General features: G+C 40.3%; 1 protein-coding gene across 1 annotated transcript; it reads left to right on the forward strand.

Moving 5' to 3' along the window:
* Nucleotides 1-9,087: 9,087 nt before the first annotated feature.
* LOC107480971 (uncharacterized) lies at nucleotides 9,088-9,702 on the forward strand. Its single transcript, XM_016101170.1, has one exon. It carries the CDS (start codon nucleotides 9,088-9,090, stop codon nucleotides 9,700-9,702), a length of 615 nt encoding a protein of 204 aa, XP_015956656.1.
* The last annotated feature ends 7,897 nt before the right edge of the window (nucleotides 9,703-17,599 follow it).

Below are 17,599 nucleotides of genomic sequence, written 5' to 3' on the forward strand. Positions count from 1 at the left end.
GACTCTCAATCCCAGGTTCAATGTTCTTTCACTCTATGTTATTTCTTATTTTCAGACATTTGAATGCTTGCTTGTATTAGTTATGTTGCCTATTTGGCTTATGCTACATTCATGTTATGATTTTCTTATTTAATGCTATTTGAGGTATTTCAGTTTAATATTGCTTTCTTTATTTATGCCATTGATTATTCCCAATCTGAAGACAATTTTTATTCTAGCAGATTTAATTTCTTTTCCTTTTGGTCTTGGTTGAGGAATCAATAACTCAGGAGTTATCTTAGCTCATCATAATTGATAACTATTATCTTTGCTAATTGAACTGAACTTCTATAATCCCAACCTTTTCTTAGGAAATAAATAGGATTCGAAGGTCAACTAATTAGTCCCTTGACTTTCCTTTGCTTTAGCAAAGGTTGACTAAGTGGAATTAAGATTCAACTTTCATTGTTATTGATAAGAATAACTAAGTCTGGCTTCCAATTTCTCCTACCTTGCCAAAGGGTTTGCTTTGCAGTATTTATTTATTTTAATTATCATTTAAATTATTTGCCATATTTATTCCTCATTCTCAAAACCCCAATTTCACCTTTTTCATAGCCAATAATAAGAACATACCTCCCTCCAATTCCTTGAGAAGACAACCCGATGTTTAAATACTTCGGTTATCAATTTATTTAGGGGTTTGTTACTTGTGACAACCAAAATGTTTGCACGAAAGGACTTTTGTTGGTTTAGAAACTATATCTACAACGCGACTATTTTTATAAAATTCTTTACTAGCAAAAATCCTAACGTCAAGAAGTCCAGCTGTTCGAATGCAACTGAGACGGCGCTACATCACATCGATTGAGCAGCGCCATTTGAAAGGGGGAGAAGGGGATATGAATCCCCAATTGGGTGAACATCGCCTTATAGAACCAAATCCAATTGGCAATCCGGTGGGAGTGTAGGTTGAGTTGATATATCCGATCGTGAGCGGCGGGGACGTAGACCTCGTAATTGGCTTCCTCGTCAATTCTTCCACACAAGTACTCAGCTTGTCAGAATTCGGTAAGCTCCTCTTCGCCCATCTGGTTAGGGGAGTCTTTCATGTCCGAGGTTATCCAAGCGTACCGATTGTAAGGCGCCCTCGCGACGGAAACCCAGGCAACAGGACGTTGGGCCACACCTACAGTGGGGGCACCACTCAGTTAGTCTAAGATATCGGGAGATCGGAGACGGCCTAGAAACTACAGTTTGCCTTTCTAATGCCTACAACTAAGCATGGGATAAATCTATGGCCAAAATAAATCCTAAAAAATGCTAACCCCCTTAATGTGCCTACCTAATGCTGGAACTACTCAAACATGCAACAAAATGTATAGTAAACACGCACAATCAAAACAGAAGGTAAACAGCATAAATGCATGGCAAAACTAGAAGAACAAGAGAAGGGGAAAGGTAGCTTACCAAGATGATGCGAATGGTTGAGGAAGATCGGAAATCCTTGGTAAGATTCAGGTGATGCAGGTGATTTATAGCAGGAATTTGGGAGAAAATGGAAGACAAAGAAGAAGAAAAAATGGTTATGAGCCAGAAAGATGAAGCGTGAAAGAGAAAGGAGAAAAGAAACTGAACAATAACCAATCCTGAGAAGCACAAAGGGCCGGGGTAAAATAATCATTCCGCGTAGGGTTTGAATCACTCATTAAGAGTATTAAATGCTCGGCACAAAGAACAAGGCGAGAAAAGACGCTCCTCTATAGCGAAGAAGACCACACACGCCAAAAGCGCGTCCTACCCACGAGCGACCGACAAGGTGACGCCGCACAAAGGAGAACACAAGAACACGCTAACAACGACAGTCACGGCCCTTGCTGGCGCGTTAGGGAGCACTATCATGGCCCAGCCCAGCTGTCCTAGTCACCAACCCGACCTGAACGGTCGGGTCAGCTACCGTCACCCGGTTTGCGGTCCAGACACGCGCCCCTGTCGCCAGCTACCTAACAGCTGTGAGGAAAGAAATTTACTGGAAGGAGACATCCCCCTGTGGGATCCGCCCTACTGACAGGGTATATAAGGGGAGGGTCCTACCCCTCCCCCAAGGTACGTCATCATATTTCTCACTCACATACCACCTGCGCACCAACTGACTTGAGCCTCAGAGTGTCTCTACAGGTGGCATCCCCCCTTAACACATGAAGAGCTTGGGAGATCGTTTGGCCGCACATCCGACCTAGATTCAGGCTCATCCCCACCAATTCGTAAGGGTCCATCCCGACCCGTCCGGTACTCCGAGTTACCGAACATGATCAAACTTGTGTATGGCAAGGGAGTGAATAAAGGGAAGGGGGCTTTTTTTTGAAAATGTGAGGTCTAGAAGGTTTTGTGTTGGAGGAGGAAGAAAAGTGTTCCAGCGAGCTTTATTGTTGAGTAAGGAGTGAGTTTAAATGATGAGAGAGCAAGAGGGTATTTTTTTGTTGAAATTACAAGATAACTTGAAATACAACATTATTATAAGATCATATTATTAAATATCTGGATAATTTTTATTATATAAGTGTTCATTTTTATTTTAACTTTTTTTTTTATGTTTGTTATTCATACCCTTGATAAGCGGATATTTTATACGCTTTTTGACATTATTTTCATATAGTTTTTAGTAGGTTTTGTTTAGTTTTTATTAAGTTTTTATAGGTTTTAGTGTTAAATTCACATTTTTTATTCTAGTTTGAGTTTGTGTGTTTTTGATCAATTTCAGGTATTTTCTAGCTGAAATTGTGGAGTTGGAGTAAAAGTTTGATTCAGAGATAGAGAAAGCATTGCAGATGTTGTTCGGATCTGACCTGCCTGCACTCGAAAGAGCTTATCTGGAGCTACAAAAGTCTAAATGGAGCGTTCTCAATGACAATGGAAATCTGACTTCCAGAGGTTTCCAGAAATATAATAGTCTATACTTTGCTTCGAATTAGAAAGCCCAAAACTGGCGTCCAACGCCAGCTTCCTGCCCCTACCAGGCGTCTAGCGCCCAAAGAGCAGAGACCAGCATCCAAACGCCCAAAGATAACCCCCTAGCCAGTGTTCAACGCCCTAGGAGGCTCATAACATGTGGATCTCATCAAAGCTCAGCCCAAACACTCACCAAGTGGGCCCCAGAAGTGGATTTTAGCACTAATAGACTGTTTTACCCTTACTAGTCATTTGTTTAGTATTTAAAGTAGAAGATCACACTTTGTTAATCATCTTCGCCCATCATACACGTTTTACATTGTAATTTCCTTTTAGTATGAGTTTCTAAACCTCCTAGGTTGAGGGGAGGAGCGTTGCTGAGTCCTATGAATTAATACAAGTATTATTATTTCTTCTTTGATCCGTGTTTGATTTATTTCTAAGATGTATACTTGATCTTCAACATGGTGAATATGATGATCAGTGACAATCATCTCTGTTCATTATACTAAGAGGAACATGCCCAATAAACACCCACGTCTACTTGGGTTCGTGTGAATACGTGATTGGAAAGCACGAGCCAACAACTATGTTTATACATATCTCAGATGGCTAATCCACGACTTCGTTGGAGACTTCTCGAGACACTAGTTCAGCCGATTTCTGGGGAGATTAGGGTCTCCGTGGTATAGGTTAGAATCCAAAGAAGTAGCATTATCTAATCCAAAAGATTCGACCTTGTCTGTGGCGTTTTGATTAGGATTGCCAAGAGAATGAACTGCTTGAGCTTCACCCTTCGTCAGATTGGATGGCCACGGCCAATGGTGTTCAATCTGTAGCAGAGAAGATCACTGACCACCGCCCATGGTGTTGATCACATACAACCTGTCATAGAAGAGATCACTCACAAGCAAAAAGACAGTACTATCAGAGTTAATTCAGAAAGAGAAGGCAACTCCAATCCTCAACTATATCCTTAAAGCATTAGCACCCTATTATAATAATCCTAAACTCCATAATCCAACAACCTTCTGATCTGCCTGATTAAGACCTGCAAGATAACCATAACTTGCTTCAAACCACAATTCTCGTGGTATCGACCTTAACTCGCTCATGTATTACTTGGACGACCCAGTACACTTGCTGGTACAATAGTACGAAGGTGTGGGGATTCGTGCTACCAAGTTTTTGGCGCCGTTGTTGGGGATTGTTGAGTTTGGATAAACTGACGGATTATCTTGCTCCTTAGATCAGGTATTTTTTTATTTTATTTATTTTGTTGAGTCTCTTATTTTTATTTTCTTCTTCCCTATTTTTTGAAAAAAAAAAAACTAAAACCTTTTCAAAAATTTTTATTTTCTTTGTTTGATCTTTGTTCTTGGTTTGAGTCCTACTTGTTTTCTGTTTTCTTTTCCAAAAAAAATGTAAAACTTTTTCAAAAACCTTTTTTGCAAGCAGTTTATTTTCAAGCATCCTGAACTTTCTGTTTGAGTCTTTTGTGTTTGTTCTTGGTTAAATTTTTGTTTTCTTCAAGTCTCTCTTTCTAAAAAATTTTTCAAAAATAGTTTTTTTGATTAAATCTTGCGTCAAGTCTTTAAGTTTGGTGTCTTCTTGTTATTTTTCTTTTGATTTTCAAAAATTTATGTTTGATTTTCTAAAAATTTTAAGTTTGGTGTTCTTTATGTGTTCTTGTGTTTTTTTATTCCTTTGAGTTTTGTTCTTCGTGTTCTTGTCAATCTTCAAAGTGTTCTTCAGTCTTCTTTGTGTCTGATCTTAAAATTTTTAAGTTTAGTTTCCCTTTGTGTTTCCCTCCAAAATTTTCAAAAATAAGGTGCACTAGATCTAAAAATTTTAAGTCTCGTGTCTTTTACTTGTTTTTCTCTTTTCTCATTAAATTAAAAAAAATAAAAAATATATTTTCTATTTTTATTTTTACTTAATTTTTGAAATTTTTAATTTAAAAATTCAGATTTTAATTTCAAAATTTTTATCTTATCTTATCTTAGTTTTTAAAATTCAAAAATCAAATCTTTTCGAAATTAAAAATCATATCTTTTTCAAAATCTTATCTTATCTTTCTTCAAAATTTAAAAATTTTATATTATCTTTTTCAAATTTCAAATTTTAAAATTTAATCTTTTTCAAAATCGAATTTCAAATCTTATCTTTTGAAAATCTTTTTCAAATCTTCTTATTTCTTATCTTATCTTTTTTATTTCGAATTCAAATTCAAATCTTTTCTTATCTTATCTTCTATCTTATTTTAAATTCAAATCTTTTCTTAATTAATTAACTATCTTTTTTCTCTTCTTTTTCAAAACTTTCTAACTAACTCTTCTCTTTCTTAATTTTCGAAAACTCTCTCATTCTTCTCTCTATTCTTTTTCAAAACTACCTAACTAACTCTCCTCTCTTTTTAATTTTTGAAAATTCACTCCTATTTCTCTCTTCTCTTTTCGAAAATACACTAACTAATTTTCAATTTTTTTAAATTATTAACTTAATTTTCAAAAATAATTAATAAATAAAATAAAAACAAAAATATTTTAATTATTGTTTCTCTTCTTATTTCTTCTCTTCCATTTATTCGAACTCCTATCCCCTATTTTCAAAGTATCATTCTTCTTCTTCTTTTATCTTTACTTTTCAACCTTCTTCTTCTCTCTTCACATCTCACTGGAAGCTCTATTGTCCAAGTAGCACAAAAAATATTCATTCTTTTCTTTCTTTTCTTCTCTTCTTGTTTATGACCAGGAATATGGATAAAGAAACCCTCTTGACTCTTGATCCTGAACCTGAGAAGACTCTAAGGAGGCGTTTACAACAAGCTAAACCACAACACTCTGGAAGAGACCTCTCAGAAAATTTTGAACAAGAAAGTGAAGACATGGCCGAACCTCAAGAGGAGCCAAGAAAGGTTCTTGGTGACTACACCATGCCTACCTCTGACTTATATGACAGAAGTATCTCTGTACCTGCCATTGGAGCTAACAATTTTGAGCTTAAGCCTCAGTTAGTCTTTCTTTTGCAACAGAATTGCAAGTTTCTTGGACTTTCAATGGAAGATCCACATCGGTTTTTAGCTGAGTTCTTGCTAATCTGTGATACTGTAAAGACAAATGGAGTAGATCCTGAAGTCTACAAGCTTATGCTCTTTTTTTTGCTGTAAGAGACAGAGCTAAGACATGGTTGGATGCCCAACCTAAAGAGAGTCTAAACTCTTGGGAAAAGCTAGTTAATGATTTTCTTGCTAAATTCTTTTCTCCTCAAAGAATGAGCAAAATTAGAATGGATATTCAAATCTTCAGACAAAGAGAAGGTGAATCACTCTATGAAGCTTGGGAAAGATACAAGCAACTGGTTAGGAGATGTCCTCCTGACATGCTCTTAGAATGGTCCATCATAGGCGTGTTCTATGATGACCTATCTGAATTGTCTAAAATCTCATTGGATAGCTCTGCGGGTGGATCACTCCACTTGAAGAAGACACCTGCAGAAGTTAGAGAACTTATTGAGATGGTTGCAAATAACCAATTCATGTACACTTCTAAAAGAAATCATGTGAACCATAGGATCTCTCAGAAGAAAGGAGATCTTGATATTGATACTCTGGATGCCATATTAGCTCAGAACAAGATCCTGACTCAACAGGCCAATATAATCTCCCAGCATCTGACTGGAATGCAAGCTGTAGCTGGCAGTACTCAGGAAGCTTCTTCTGAAACAGAAGCTTATGATCCTGATCAACCCACCATGAAGGAGGTGAACTATATGGGAGAAGTCTATGGAAACACCTATAATCTTTCATGGAGGGACCATCCTAAACTTTCATGGAAGGATTGATGTTCGAGTTTTCTATCGGTAAAGAAATACAAAAATATAATCGCGTTGTGAGTATAGCTTCTAAACCAACAGAAAAGCCTTTCATAAAAACGTTTGGTTGTCACAAGTAACAAACCTAATAAAATTTATAAATTGAAGTATTCAAACCTCGGGTCGTCTTCTCAAGGAATTGCAGGGAAGTATGATTTATTATTGGTTATTAAAAATAATATTTTTGGGTTTTAAAATGGTTTGAACAAGAGAAATAAATTGTAGGAATTAATGAATTAATAACTAATAAAACTCTTAGCAAGGTATGAAAACTGGAAGTCCTATCCTAGTTATCCTTATCAATGGTGATGAGAATTATATTTTTGCTCCCACTAAGTCAACCTCTAACTATGAAGGTAAGTCAAGTGGATAAATCAATTTAACACCTAAAGTCCTAGTCAACTTCTAAAAAAAGACTAGAGTTATAGGAATCTAAATCAATTAGCAAAGATACAATTATCAATCACGATGAGTTTGATAACTCAAGAGTCACCAATTAACCAACTAAAGCCAAGAATATAAGAAACTAAATAAAAATCATATGTTTGAAATACCTCAATTATTAATAAAAGAAATCACATCCAACATGGGAAAAATTCATAAGTTAAATTGAGAAAATAAATAAAAGGAACATTGAACCTGTAATGAAGGGAAGTAGTCTGAACATAATTGAAATCCTAAATCCTAATCCTAATTCCTAAGAGAGAGGAGAGAACCTCTCTCTCTAAAATCTACATCTAAATCCTAAAACTATGTATGAATGTATGTTGTATCATCTCTCTCGATGAATGGATGGATTCCCCAATTTATAGCCTTTAATCTGTGTTCTCTGGGTTTGGATCTAGACCAAAAGGGTCCAGCAGTTGCTGGGGCTGACTTATGCAATTTCTGCAGATTGCGCACGTCACGCGTTCGCGTGAGTCACGTGATCGCGTCATCTGGAGTGTTGCTCTTCCACGCGGTCGCGTTAGTCACACGTCCGCATCATTTGTGTTTCACATGAGCCACGCGTTCACGCCATGCACGCGTTCGCGCAGATGCCACTTTTCACAAAGCACACGTTCGCGTCGTCCACGCAGACGCATCGCTGACAGTTTCTTCAATAACTCCATTTTGTGCTTTCCTTCCATTTTTGTATGTTTCCTTTCCATTCTTTAAGTCATTCCTTCCCTATAAAACCTGAAAGTACTCAACACACAAATCACGGCATCGAATGGCAATAAAGGATAATTAAATTTAATATTTTTAAAGCATAGGAAACATGTTTTCTCATATATCATATCATAAGGAAGGGATTGTAAAACCATGCAAATTCATATGAATAAGTGGGTGAAGAATTGATAAAAACACTCAATTTAAGCACAAGATGAATCATAAAATAGTGGTTTATCAAGGATCAACAGAAACCTCAGCAAAGTTTCAATAACAATCAAGGTGGAAGGAACCAGAATAGGTTTAACAACAGACCACCATTCCCATCTTCTCAGGGGAATATAGAGACCTCTAAGCAGAACTTCTCTGACTTAGTCACTCTGGTTTCCATCCTCTTTAAGTCCACTCAAAGTTTCATGAATGAAACAAGGTCCTCCATTAGAAACTTGGAGGTACAAGTTGTTCAACTAAGCAAGAGGATCCTTGAGACTCCACCTGACACTCTTCCTAGTAACACTAAGGTAAATCCAAGAGAAGAGTGCAAGACCATAACCATGGAGGTATAAGCCGAATCTGGAGAGAATGGGGTGGCGTTGAACGCCATTGAAGGACTTATAACTGGGCGTTCAACGCCCATCCTAGCAGCAGACCTGGCGTTGAACGCCAGCCAGGGAGCACTGGTTGGGCATTCAACGCCCAAACACATAGGCTCTCTGGCGCTGAACGCCAGTGAGGAACCTCTATCTGGGCGTTCAACGCCTAACAAGGAGGCTTTCTGGCGCTGAACACCAGTGAGAAACCCTCATTGGGCGTTCAACGCCCAATCATGTAGCCATTCTTGCATTGAACGCCTGTGAGGAACCCCTCACTGGGCGTTCAACGCCCACACACCCAGGGAAGCTGGCGTTGAACACCAGCAAAGACATCCCTACTGGGCGTTCAACGCCCAGAATGCTAGAGAAATTGGTGTTTAATGCCAGTCAGGTGGATAGCAAGGGCGTTCAACGCCGGCATTGAACGCCAGTAAAAAGCACTCCCTTTGAGTGCTTAAGTCCCACTCAAGAACCCTCTATCCCAGAACCAAAGGAAACCATAAAGACCATTGAGGTTCCTTTGCATGCATTTCTGCAGTGCATGAGTTCTGATGATTACTCATCCTCTGATGAGGATGAAGACACCAGGGAAGAGCAAGTTGCTCGGTACCTAGGAGCTCTTATGAAGCGGAATGCTAAGTTATTTGGTACAAAGCCTCTTGAGGAAGAACCTCTACTGCTTACCAAAGAACTCCATGCTTTGGTTCAGCAAGATCTACCTCAGAATCTTCCAGATCCTGGACACTTTTTGATTCCTTGCACCATAGGCACCATGACTTTTGATAAGACTCTGTGTGACCTTCTGGGAATCCTTGAGGTACAAGCTGCACACATCTCATTAGTAGAGGATGTCCTGGTGAAGGTTAAAAACTACTGCATCCTTGCAAACTTCATTGTCTTGGACATTAGAGAGGATGAGGATGACTTTGTCATCCTTGGAAGACCTTTCCTAACCACTGCTAATGCTATCATTAATGTGGCTAAGGGAGAACTGACCCTACAATTAGGGGAGGACCACATCTTATTCAAGATGCCTTATCTCAATTCTCCCTCTAAAAGAGAGATAATTGTGCAACACCTAGTGTTTCAACCCTCTCTTTCTGTGCAGAGCTTTACAGAGCCCCTAGACATCAATTTTAAGTTTGGTATTGGGTAACCATCAATAGGCTCTAACTAAAAAGGTACTAAGAAGAAAGTACCTAAAGGCTCGAGGGACAAGAAAATCCCAATTGAAGGGCTCTCACCTAGCATGAGAGTTGTCTTCACTAAGAAGCCAATTTTAGCACATACAGTGAGTCGTGTCCTGTCTTTAGAGCATGTAGAGCTTGTTCTTGAGAAGACAGGAAGAAAGTTCACTGTCAGGGGGAAAAATCTGAGCCCATACCTCCATAAGGAGCTAACCGTCAAGCTAATGACGTTAAAAGAGCGCTTGTTGGGAGGCAACCCAGCCTTATTTAATTATTATTTTTATCATTATTTTTCTTTCTAGAGTCATGATCATGTGTATCAGTCAGAATAGAGTCATAATTCACAGCAGTGAAAATAGAACACTCTGGATGGAGTGTTAAAGTTGAACTCCAGCCAGGGTATTCCCGCTGGGCGTTTAACGCCCCTCATGGGCAGCATTGGGCTGGCATTGAACGCCAACCAGGGAGCAGCCCCAGAGCGTTCAAACGCCAGTGCAGAGAAGCAGGGAATCTGGATTCCTAGCATCTCAAGACCAGTAGGTCCCACAGAAGCTCCATCTACCCCACCTTCTTCTACCCTATTCTTCCTCATTGTTCATATTTTCTCGAGGACAAGCAAAACTCTTAAGTTTGGTGTTGTAAAATCTTTTATTTTTTGATTTCTACCACTCCTAAGTATGGCACCAAAGACTGGTGAAACCTCAAAGAAGAGGAAGGGAAAGGCATTTGCCCCCACAAGAAGTGGATGGAGCAAACTAGAAAGCATGCACATGAGCCTGTGCAGCCGCCTCAACAAAGACAAAGGAGTGACATTGCAGAGATCAAGCATCACATTGGATCCTCAAGGAGGAACACTAGCTGCCACCATTAAAGGTGGATTCCTTCTCGTTATCTCCTTACCTATTGTATTTTTCTGTTTTTTATTATGTTTTATTTGTTCTCTTGTTCTTGTTGCATGATCATTTGCATTGATGTCTTAAACATGTAAAATGTTTCATATATCTCTTACCTTGATTAAAAGAAAATTTTTATTGAAAAAAATTGAGAGATGCACGAATTTCAAGTTTATAATAAGAATAGTTTAATTATGTTGATGTGGTGGCATTGCTTTTGTTTTCTGAATGTATGAATGAACAGTGCATATTTGAAGTTGAATTTTATGAATGTTGGCTCTTGAAAGAATGATGATGAAAGTGAAATATTATTGATAATCTGAAAAATCTCAAAAATTGATTCTTGAAACAAGAAAAAGCAGCAAAAGAAAAAGAAAAAGCTTGCATGCGAAAAAAAGGCAAAAAATAAAAGAGAAAGCAAGCAGAAAAAGCTAAAAGCTCTTTAAACCAAAAGGCAAGAGCAAAAAGCTAATAGCCCTTAAAACCAAAAAGCAAAGGTAAAAGGATCCAAGGCTTTGAGCATCAGTAGATAGGAGGACCCAAAGGAATAAAATCCTGGCCAAAGCGGCTAAACCAAGCTGTCCCACCATGTACTTGTGGCGTAAATATGTCAAGTGAAAAGTTTGAGACTGAGCGGTTATAGTCATGATCCAAAGCAAAAAGAGTGTGCTTAAAAACTCTGGAGACCTCTATCTGGGGATTCTAGCAAAGCTGAATCACAATCCAAAAAGGTTCACCCAGGTAAAGTGTCTGTGGCATTTATGTATCCGGTGGTAATACTGGAAAACAAAGTGCTTAAGGTCACAACCAAGACTCTAAAAGTTGTGTTCAAGAATAAAAAAGAACTTAACTAGGAGAGTCAATAATATCATCTGGATTCCAAGTTCCTAAAGATGCCAACATCTCTGAGTTTCAATGGACAGTGAGATGCCAAAACTATTCAGAAGCAAAAAGCTACTAAGTCCCGTTCATCTAATTGTAACTAAGCTTCATTGGAAACTTAGAAATTTATTGTATCTTAATTTTCTTTTTATCTTACTGTGTTTTTAGCTACTTGGGGACAAGCAACGGTGTAAGTTTGGTGTTGTGATGAGCAGATATTTTATACGCTTTTTGACATTATTTTCATATAGTTTTTTGTAGGTTTTATTTAGTTTTTATAGGTTTTAGTGTTAAATTCACATTTTTTTATTCTACTTTGAGTTTGTGTATTTTTGAGAAATTTCAGATATTTTCTGGCTGAAATTGTGGAGCTGGAGCAAAAGTCTGATTCAGAAACAGAGAAAGCACTGCAGATGTTGTCCGGATCTAACCTGCCTGCACTCGAAAGAGCTTTTCCGGAGCTACAGAGGTCCAAATAGAGCATTCTAAACGGCTATGGAAATCTGACTTCCAGAGCTTTCCAGAAATGTATAATAGTTTATACTTTGCTTCGAATTAGAAGGCCCAAAATTGGCATCCAACGCCAGCTTCCTGCCTCCTTCTAGGCATCCAGCACCCAAAGAGCAGAGACCAGCGTCCAAATGCCCAAAGAGGACCCCCTAGCCAGCGTTCAATCCCCTAGAAGCCTCATAGCACGTGGATCTCATCAAAGCTCAGCCCAAACACTCACCAAGTAGGCCGCAGAAGTGAATTTTAGCATTAAATAGACCGTTTTACCTTTACTAGTCATTTGTTTAGTATTTAAAGTAGAAGATCACACTTTTTTAATCATCTTCGCCCATCATACACGTTTTAAATTGTAATTTCCTTTTAGTATGAGTTTCTAAACCTCCTAGGTTGAGGGGGGGAGCCCTGCTGAGTCCTATGAATTAATAAAAGTATTATTGTTTCTTCTTCGATCCGTGTTTGATTTATTTCTAAGATGTATACTCGATCTTCAACATGGTGAATAGCATGATCAGTGACAATTAGCTCTATTCATCATACTAAGACAAACGTGCCTGACAAACACCCGCGTCTATTTGGGTTCGTGTGAATACGTGACTAGAAAGTATGAGCCAACAGCTATGTTTATACATCTCTCAGATGGCTAATCCACGACTTCATAGGGACTTCTCTAGACACCAGTTTAGCTGATTTTTTGGGAGATTAGGGTCTCCATGGTATACGATAGAATCCAAAGAAGCATCATTCTCTGATCTGGAAGATTCGAACTTGTCTGTGGCATTTTGAGTAGGATCGCCAGGAGAATAAACTGCTAGAGCTTCACCCTTCGTCAGATTGGATGACCACAGCCAATGGCGTTCAATCTGTAGCAGAGGGGATCAATAACCACGGACCATGGCATTGATCACATACAGCCTGCCATAGAAGAGATCACTTACAAGCAAAGAAGACAGTACTACCAGAGTTAATTCAGAAAGATAAGGCAACTCCAATCCTCAACTATATCCTTAAAGTATTAGCTCCCTATTATAATAATCCTAAACTCCATAATCCAACAACCTTTTGATCTGCCTGACTAAGACCTGCAAGATAACCATAGCTTGCTTCAAACTATAATCCTCGTGGGATCGACCCTGACTCGCTCAGGTTTTACTTGGACGACCCAGTGCACTTGCTGGTACAATAGTACGAAGGTGTGGGATTCATGCTACCAACCTTGAACAAAAAATGAAGTCAGACCCAAAATGAATAGAAACCTGTTCATACCCTGGGTCGAGTTTTCCGACCCGGGAAGTTCGACAGACAAAGCGACCGACCTCTTCAGGTCAGGACAATTTGACCTCTCCTTAAAGAGCTCGGCCAAGTCACAGGAAAGCCCAAAAGAAGGGCCCAAATAGAGGAGCACGCCCTAATACCTAAGGCAGCCCAAGCCTACGGAGAGAAGGGCGGTTCCCTAAAGTTAAGCTGACCTCACCCAAAAGATAAGATAAGATAAGATAAACTAACTTATCTTATCTAAGAAGGTCACTCTACGCCATTATAAATACACTGGAGCACCCAGGTATAACTCATCCTCTCATTCTACTGAATACCTGTTTAATACCCTTACTAACTTAAGCATCGAAGTCCCTTGCAGGTACCCCCCACCCTTCGGGGACAAGGGATCAGCAGAATTTCCAATTCCACAAGTCGGACACACCAGCTCCGACCGCTATACACCTGCCGGACACGTCGGCTCCGACCAGCACAGAAGATCTCATCCGAGATTGATCTACAGTTTCAGGTAACTCTCGGAATATTGGCGCCGTTGCCGGGGAGTCTGGAAGTCATCCCATCACCATGGTGGACGACCATGACAACGACCACGATTCAGGTTTGGAAGATAGAACGCCGCACAAAAACGCAGATGTTACACTCAAAGATACTCTGGAGCCCAACGGGAACAAAAATTCATCAAATCTAGGAATGATAGAGGCACTTCAAGATCGATTAAAGCAACTTGAGAAAGAAGCCCAACATCAACGCGAAAAAGAAGAGGATCTACATCGGGAGATAAGGCGACGCCGAGAATTAGAAGATAAACTTCTAAAACTCGAAGCCGATCTCAAAACTAAAGCTACTCGATCCACTCCAGAGGATAGCTCTCGCAAGGATCAAGATCCATTCACTAGGGAAATTATGAAGACCAAAATCCCAAAGGACTTCAAACTTCCGGATATGACTCTGTATGACAGCACTTCAGACCCCAACCATCATCTCAGCAATTTCAGAAGTAGAATATACCTCACTGACGTCTTGGATGCAGTTCGCTGCAAGGCCTTTCCAACAACTCTTACCAAGACAGCCATTAGATGGTTCGACGGCCTACCTCCAAAGTCCATCTCAAGCTTCGATGACCTGGCCAAAAAGTTCCTGGCCAGATTTTCCATACAAAAAGATAAGGCTAAACACGCACCCAGCCTACTAGGAATTAAGCAAGGAGATCGGGAGAGTCTTCGTAACTACATGGAAAGATTCAACAAAATATGCATGGACATACAAAGTCTACCAACAGAAGCTGCCATTATGGGCCTCATAAATGGCCTACGAGAAGGACCGTTTAGCCAATCTATATCAAAGAAGTACCCTGCATCCCTGGACGAAGTACAAGAACGGGCGCAGAAATACATCAACATGGAGGAGAATTCTCGACTTGGGGAAGCCTCGAGGTTTGGTTCTGCCTACTGAGATAAAGATAAAGAATCCAAGAAAAAGGAAGATCGCTCTGGGGAGAAAATAAAAAATATCATAACTACACCCCTCTCAGGGTATCCTTGGTAGATATTTACAAATAAGTCTGCTATACGGAAAAAATACCCCCAGCTCGGCCACTCAAAGGCAAAAGAGGAGGAGGGAATCAGAACGAATACTGTGGGTATCATCGAGCTCGAGGACATTCCACCAACGAATGCTTCGACTTGAAAAACGTCATAGAAAAATTAGTAAGAGAAGGAAAACTAGATCGGTTTTTAGCCAACCGGGACGAAGAGCCAAGAAAAAGAAGAAGGGATGAAGATATCGGACGGTCTGAACGATCACCTCGCACACCAGAGAGACACGTCCACGTGATACACGACGGATTTGCGGGAGGAGGAATCTCCAAATCATCCTGCAAGCGACACCTCAAAGAAGTATACCCTGTCGAAGGAAAGAAGGAGGCGCCAGACATCCCAGCAATCACGTTTACCAAAGAAGACGCATGCGGAATCATCTCAGGACACGACGACCCCATGGTCATCACTATCATACTGGCAAATGCCAACCTCCACCGTACGTTAATTGACCAAGGAAGCTCCGCCGATATCTTATTCAAAACTGCCTTCAACAAGCTCGGCTTAGAAGAAAAAGAGCTAAGAGCATACCCGAACAGCCTGTTCGGACTTGGGGATACCCCAGTACAACCACTAGGATACGTATCGCTACATACAACCTTCGAAAAGGGGAACCAATCCAGAACACTCAAGATAGACTACATCGTGGTCGACGTAAGCTCAGGCTACAACGCCTTAATAGGTCAGACAACGTTAAACCAACTTAGTGCAGTAGTTTCAACTCCACATCTATGTATGAAATTCCCAACTGCAGAAGGGATAGCTACAATAAAAGCAGATCAAAAGATGGCGCGTCGCTGTTATAACGAAAGTCTAAACCTCAGAGGCGAAGGAGGAGAGTTCCACACAATCGAACTTGGTGGAGTTCAGAAGCGAGAAGAACTCTATCCACAGCCCGAAGGTGAAGTAGAGAAAGTTCAGATCAGAGACACCTCGGATAAGACAACTAATATTGGCATGATCCTGAAAGGAGATGCAAAGGAATCACTCATACAGTTCCTACGAGATAATGTTGATCTCTTCGCCTGGAAAGCTGCCGACATGCCAGGCATAGATCCCGAACTGATGAGCCATAAGTTGGCAGTCTATCCGGGATCCCAGCCGATAAAACAAAGACGAAGAAAACTCGGGCCAGAACGGTCTCAGGCTGTAGCAGAACAGGTGCAAGCACTACTAGAGGCAGGGTTCATAAGAGAAGTTAAGTACCCACTATGGCTAGCAAACGTCGTCTTGGTAAGAAAGTCAAATGGGAAGTGGCGAATGTGCACCGACTACACCGACCTCAACAAAGCCTGCCCAAAAGACCCTTATCCACTCCCAAGCATTGACACTCTAGTAGATGCCTCATCGGGATATAAGTATCTCTCGTTTATGGACGGATCAAGAAAAAACCTCGTTTCTAATACCCAAAGCAAACTATTGTTAGATCGTAATGGCTTTCGGCCTTAAGAACGCGGGAGCTACTTATCAAAGGCTAATGAATAAGGTCTCAGACCACATCGGAAAAATCATGGAAGTCTATGTGGATGACATGTTGATAAAGACACAAAGTAAAGAAACATTACTGTCCGACTTGGTTCAAGTATTCGACACCATACGGAAGCATGGCATGCGACTTAACCCGGCTAAATGAACGTTCGCAGTGGAAGTCGGTAAGTTCTTGGGCTTTATGCTCACACAAATTGGAATCGATGAAAATCCAGATAAATGCCAGGCCATACTCAACATGAAGAGCCCAACATGCGTCAAAGAGGTACAACAACTCAATGGGAGACTGGCAGCCTTATCCAGATTCCTAGCAGGGTCAGCGATAAGATCCCTCCCTTTCTACGCTACTTTAAGGAAGGGAAAGAACTTTGAGTGGACAACGGAATGTGAGCAAGCTTTCTGAGACTTCAAAGAATTCTTGGGGCGGCCACCTATCCTATCTCAACCACGAGAAGGAGAACCACTCATATTGTACCTCGCAGTAGGAAGCCGGGCAATAGCCTCAGCACTAATTAGAGAGGACGAGGGTGGGCAACAACCCGTCTACTTCATTAGCAAAGTACTGCAAGGGTCAGAGCTGAACTACCAGAAAATAGAAAAGTTTGCCTACGCTCTCATACTCACATCTCGACGACTTCGCCCATACTTCCAAGCGCATACCATTAAGGTTCGGACCAACCAGCCCATAAAGCGGATATTGCAGAAAACAGATCTAGCAGGAAGAATCCTACAGTGGGCAATCGAGTTGTCTGAATTTGACCTCCAATACGAGGCGCGAACAGCCATTAAATCACAATACCTAGCCGACTTTAATACAGAATTCACAGACACCTCGGAGATCCCCATAGAATGGAATATATACGTGGACGGCTCCTAGAATAAAATCGGAAGTGGTGCAGGTGTGATAATCGAAAGCAACCAAGGAACCCAACTTGAGCTTTTCCTCAAATTCGGATTCCCGGCCTCAAACAACCAGGCGAAATATGAAGCGTTATTATCCGGTTTGAAGCTAGCTAGAGAAGTTGGAGCTCAGAAACTCAACATCTATAGCGATTCATAAGTTGTTACTTCACAAATAACAGGGAGCTACCAAGCCAAAGATCCTACAATGAAAAAGTATTTGGGTAAAACCAAGGAACAACTCGGACAACTCAGGAAATATAGGATCTGCCACATACCCCGCGAGCAAAACGCCCGAGATGACGCACTCTCAAAACTAGCCAGCA

Source organism: Arachis duranensis, chromosome 1 (genome assembly GCF_000817695.3).
Source record: "Arachis duranensis cultivar V14167 chromosome 1, aradu.V14167.gnm2.J7QH, whole genome shotgun sequence".
NCBI lineage: Eukaryota > Viridiplantae > Streptophyta > Magnoliopsida > Fabales > Fabaceae > Arachis > Arachis duranensis.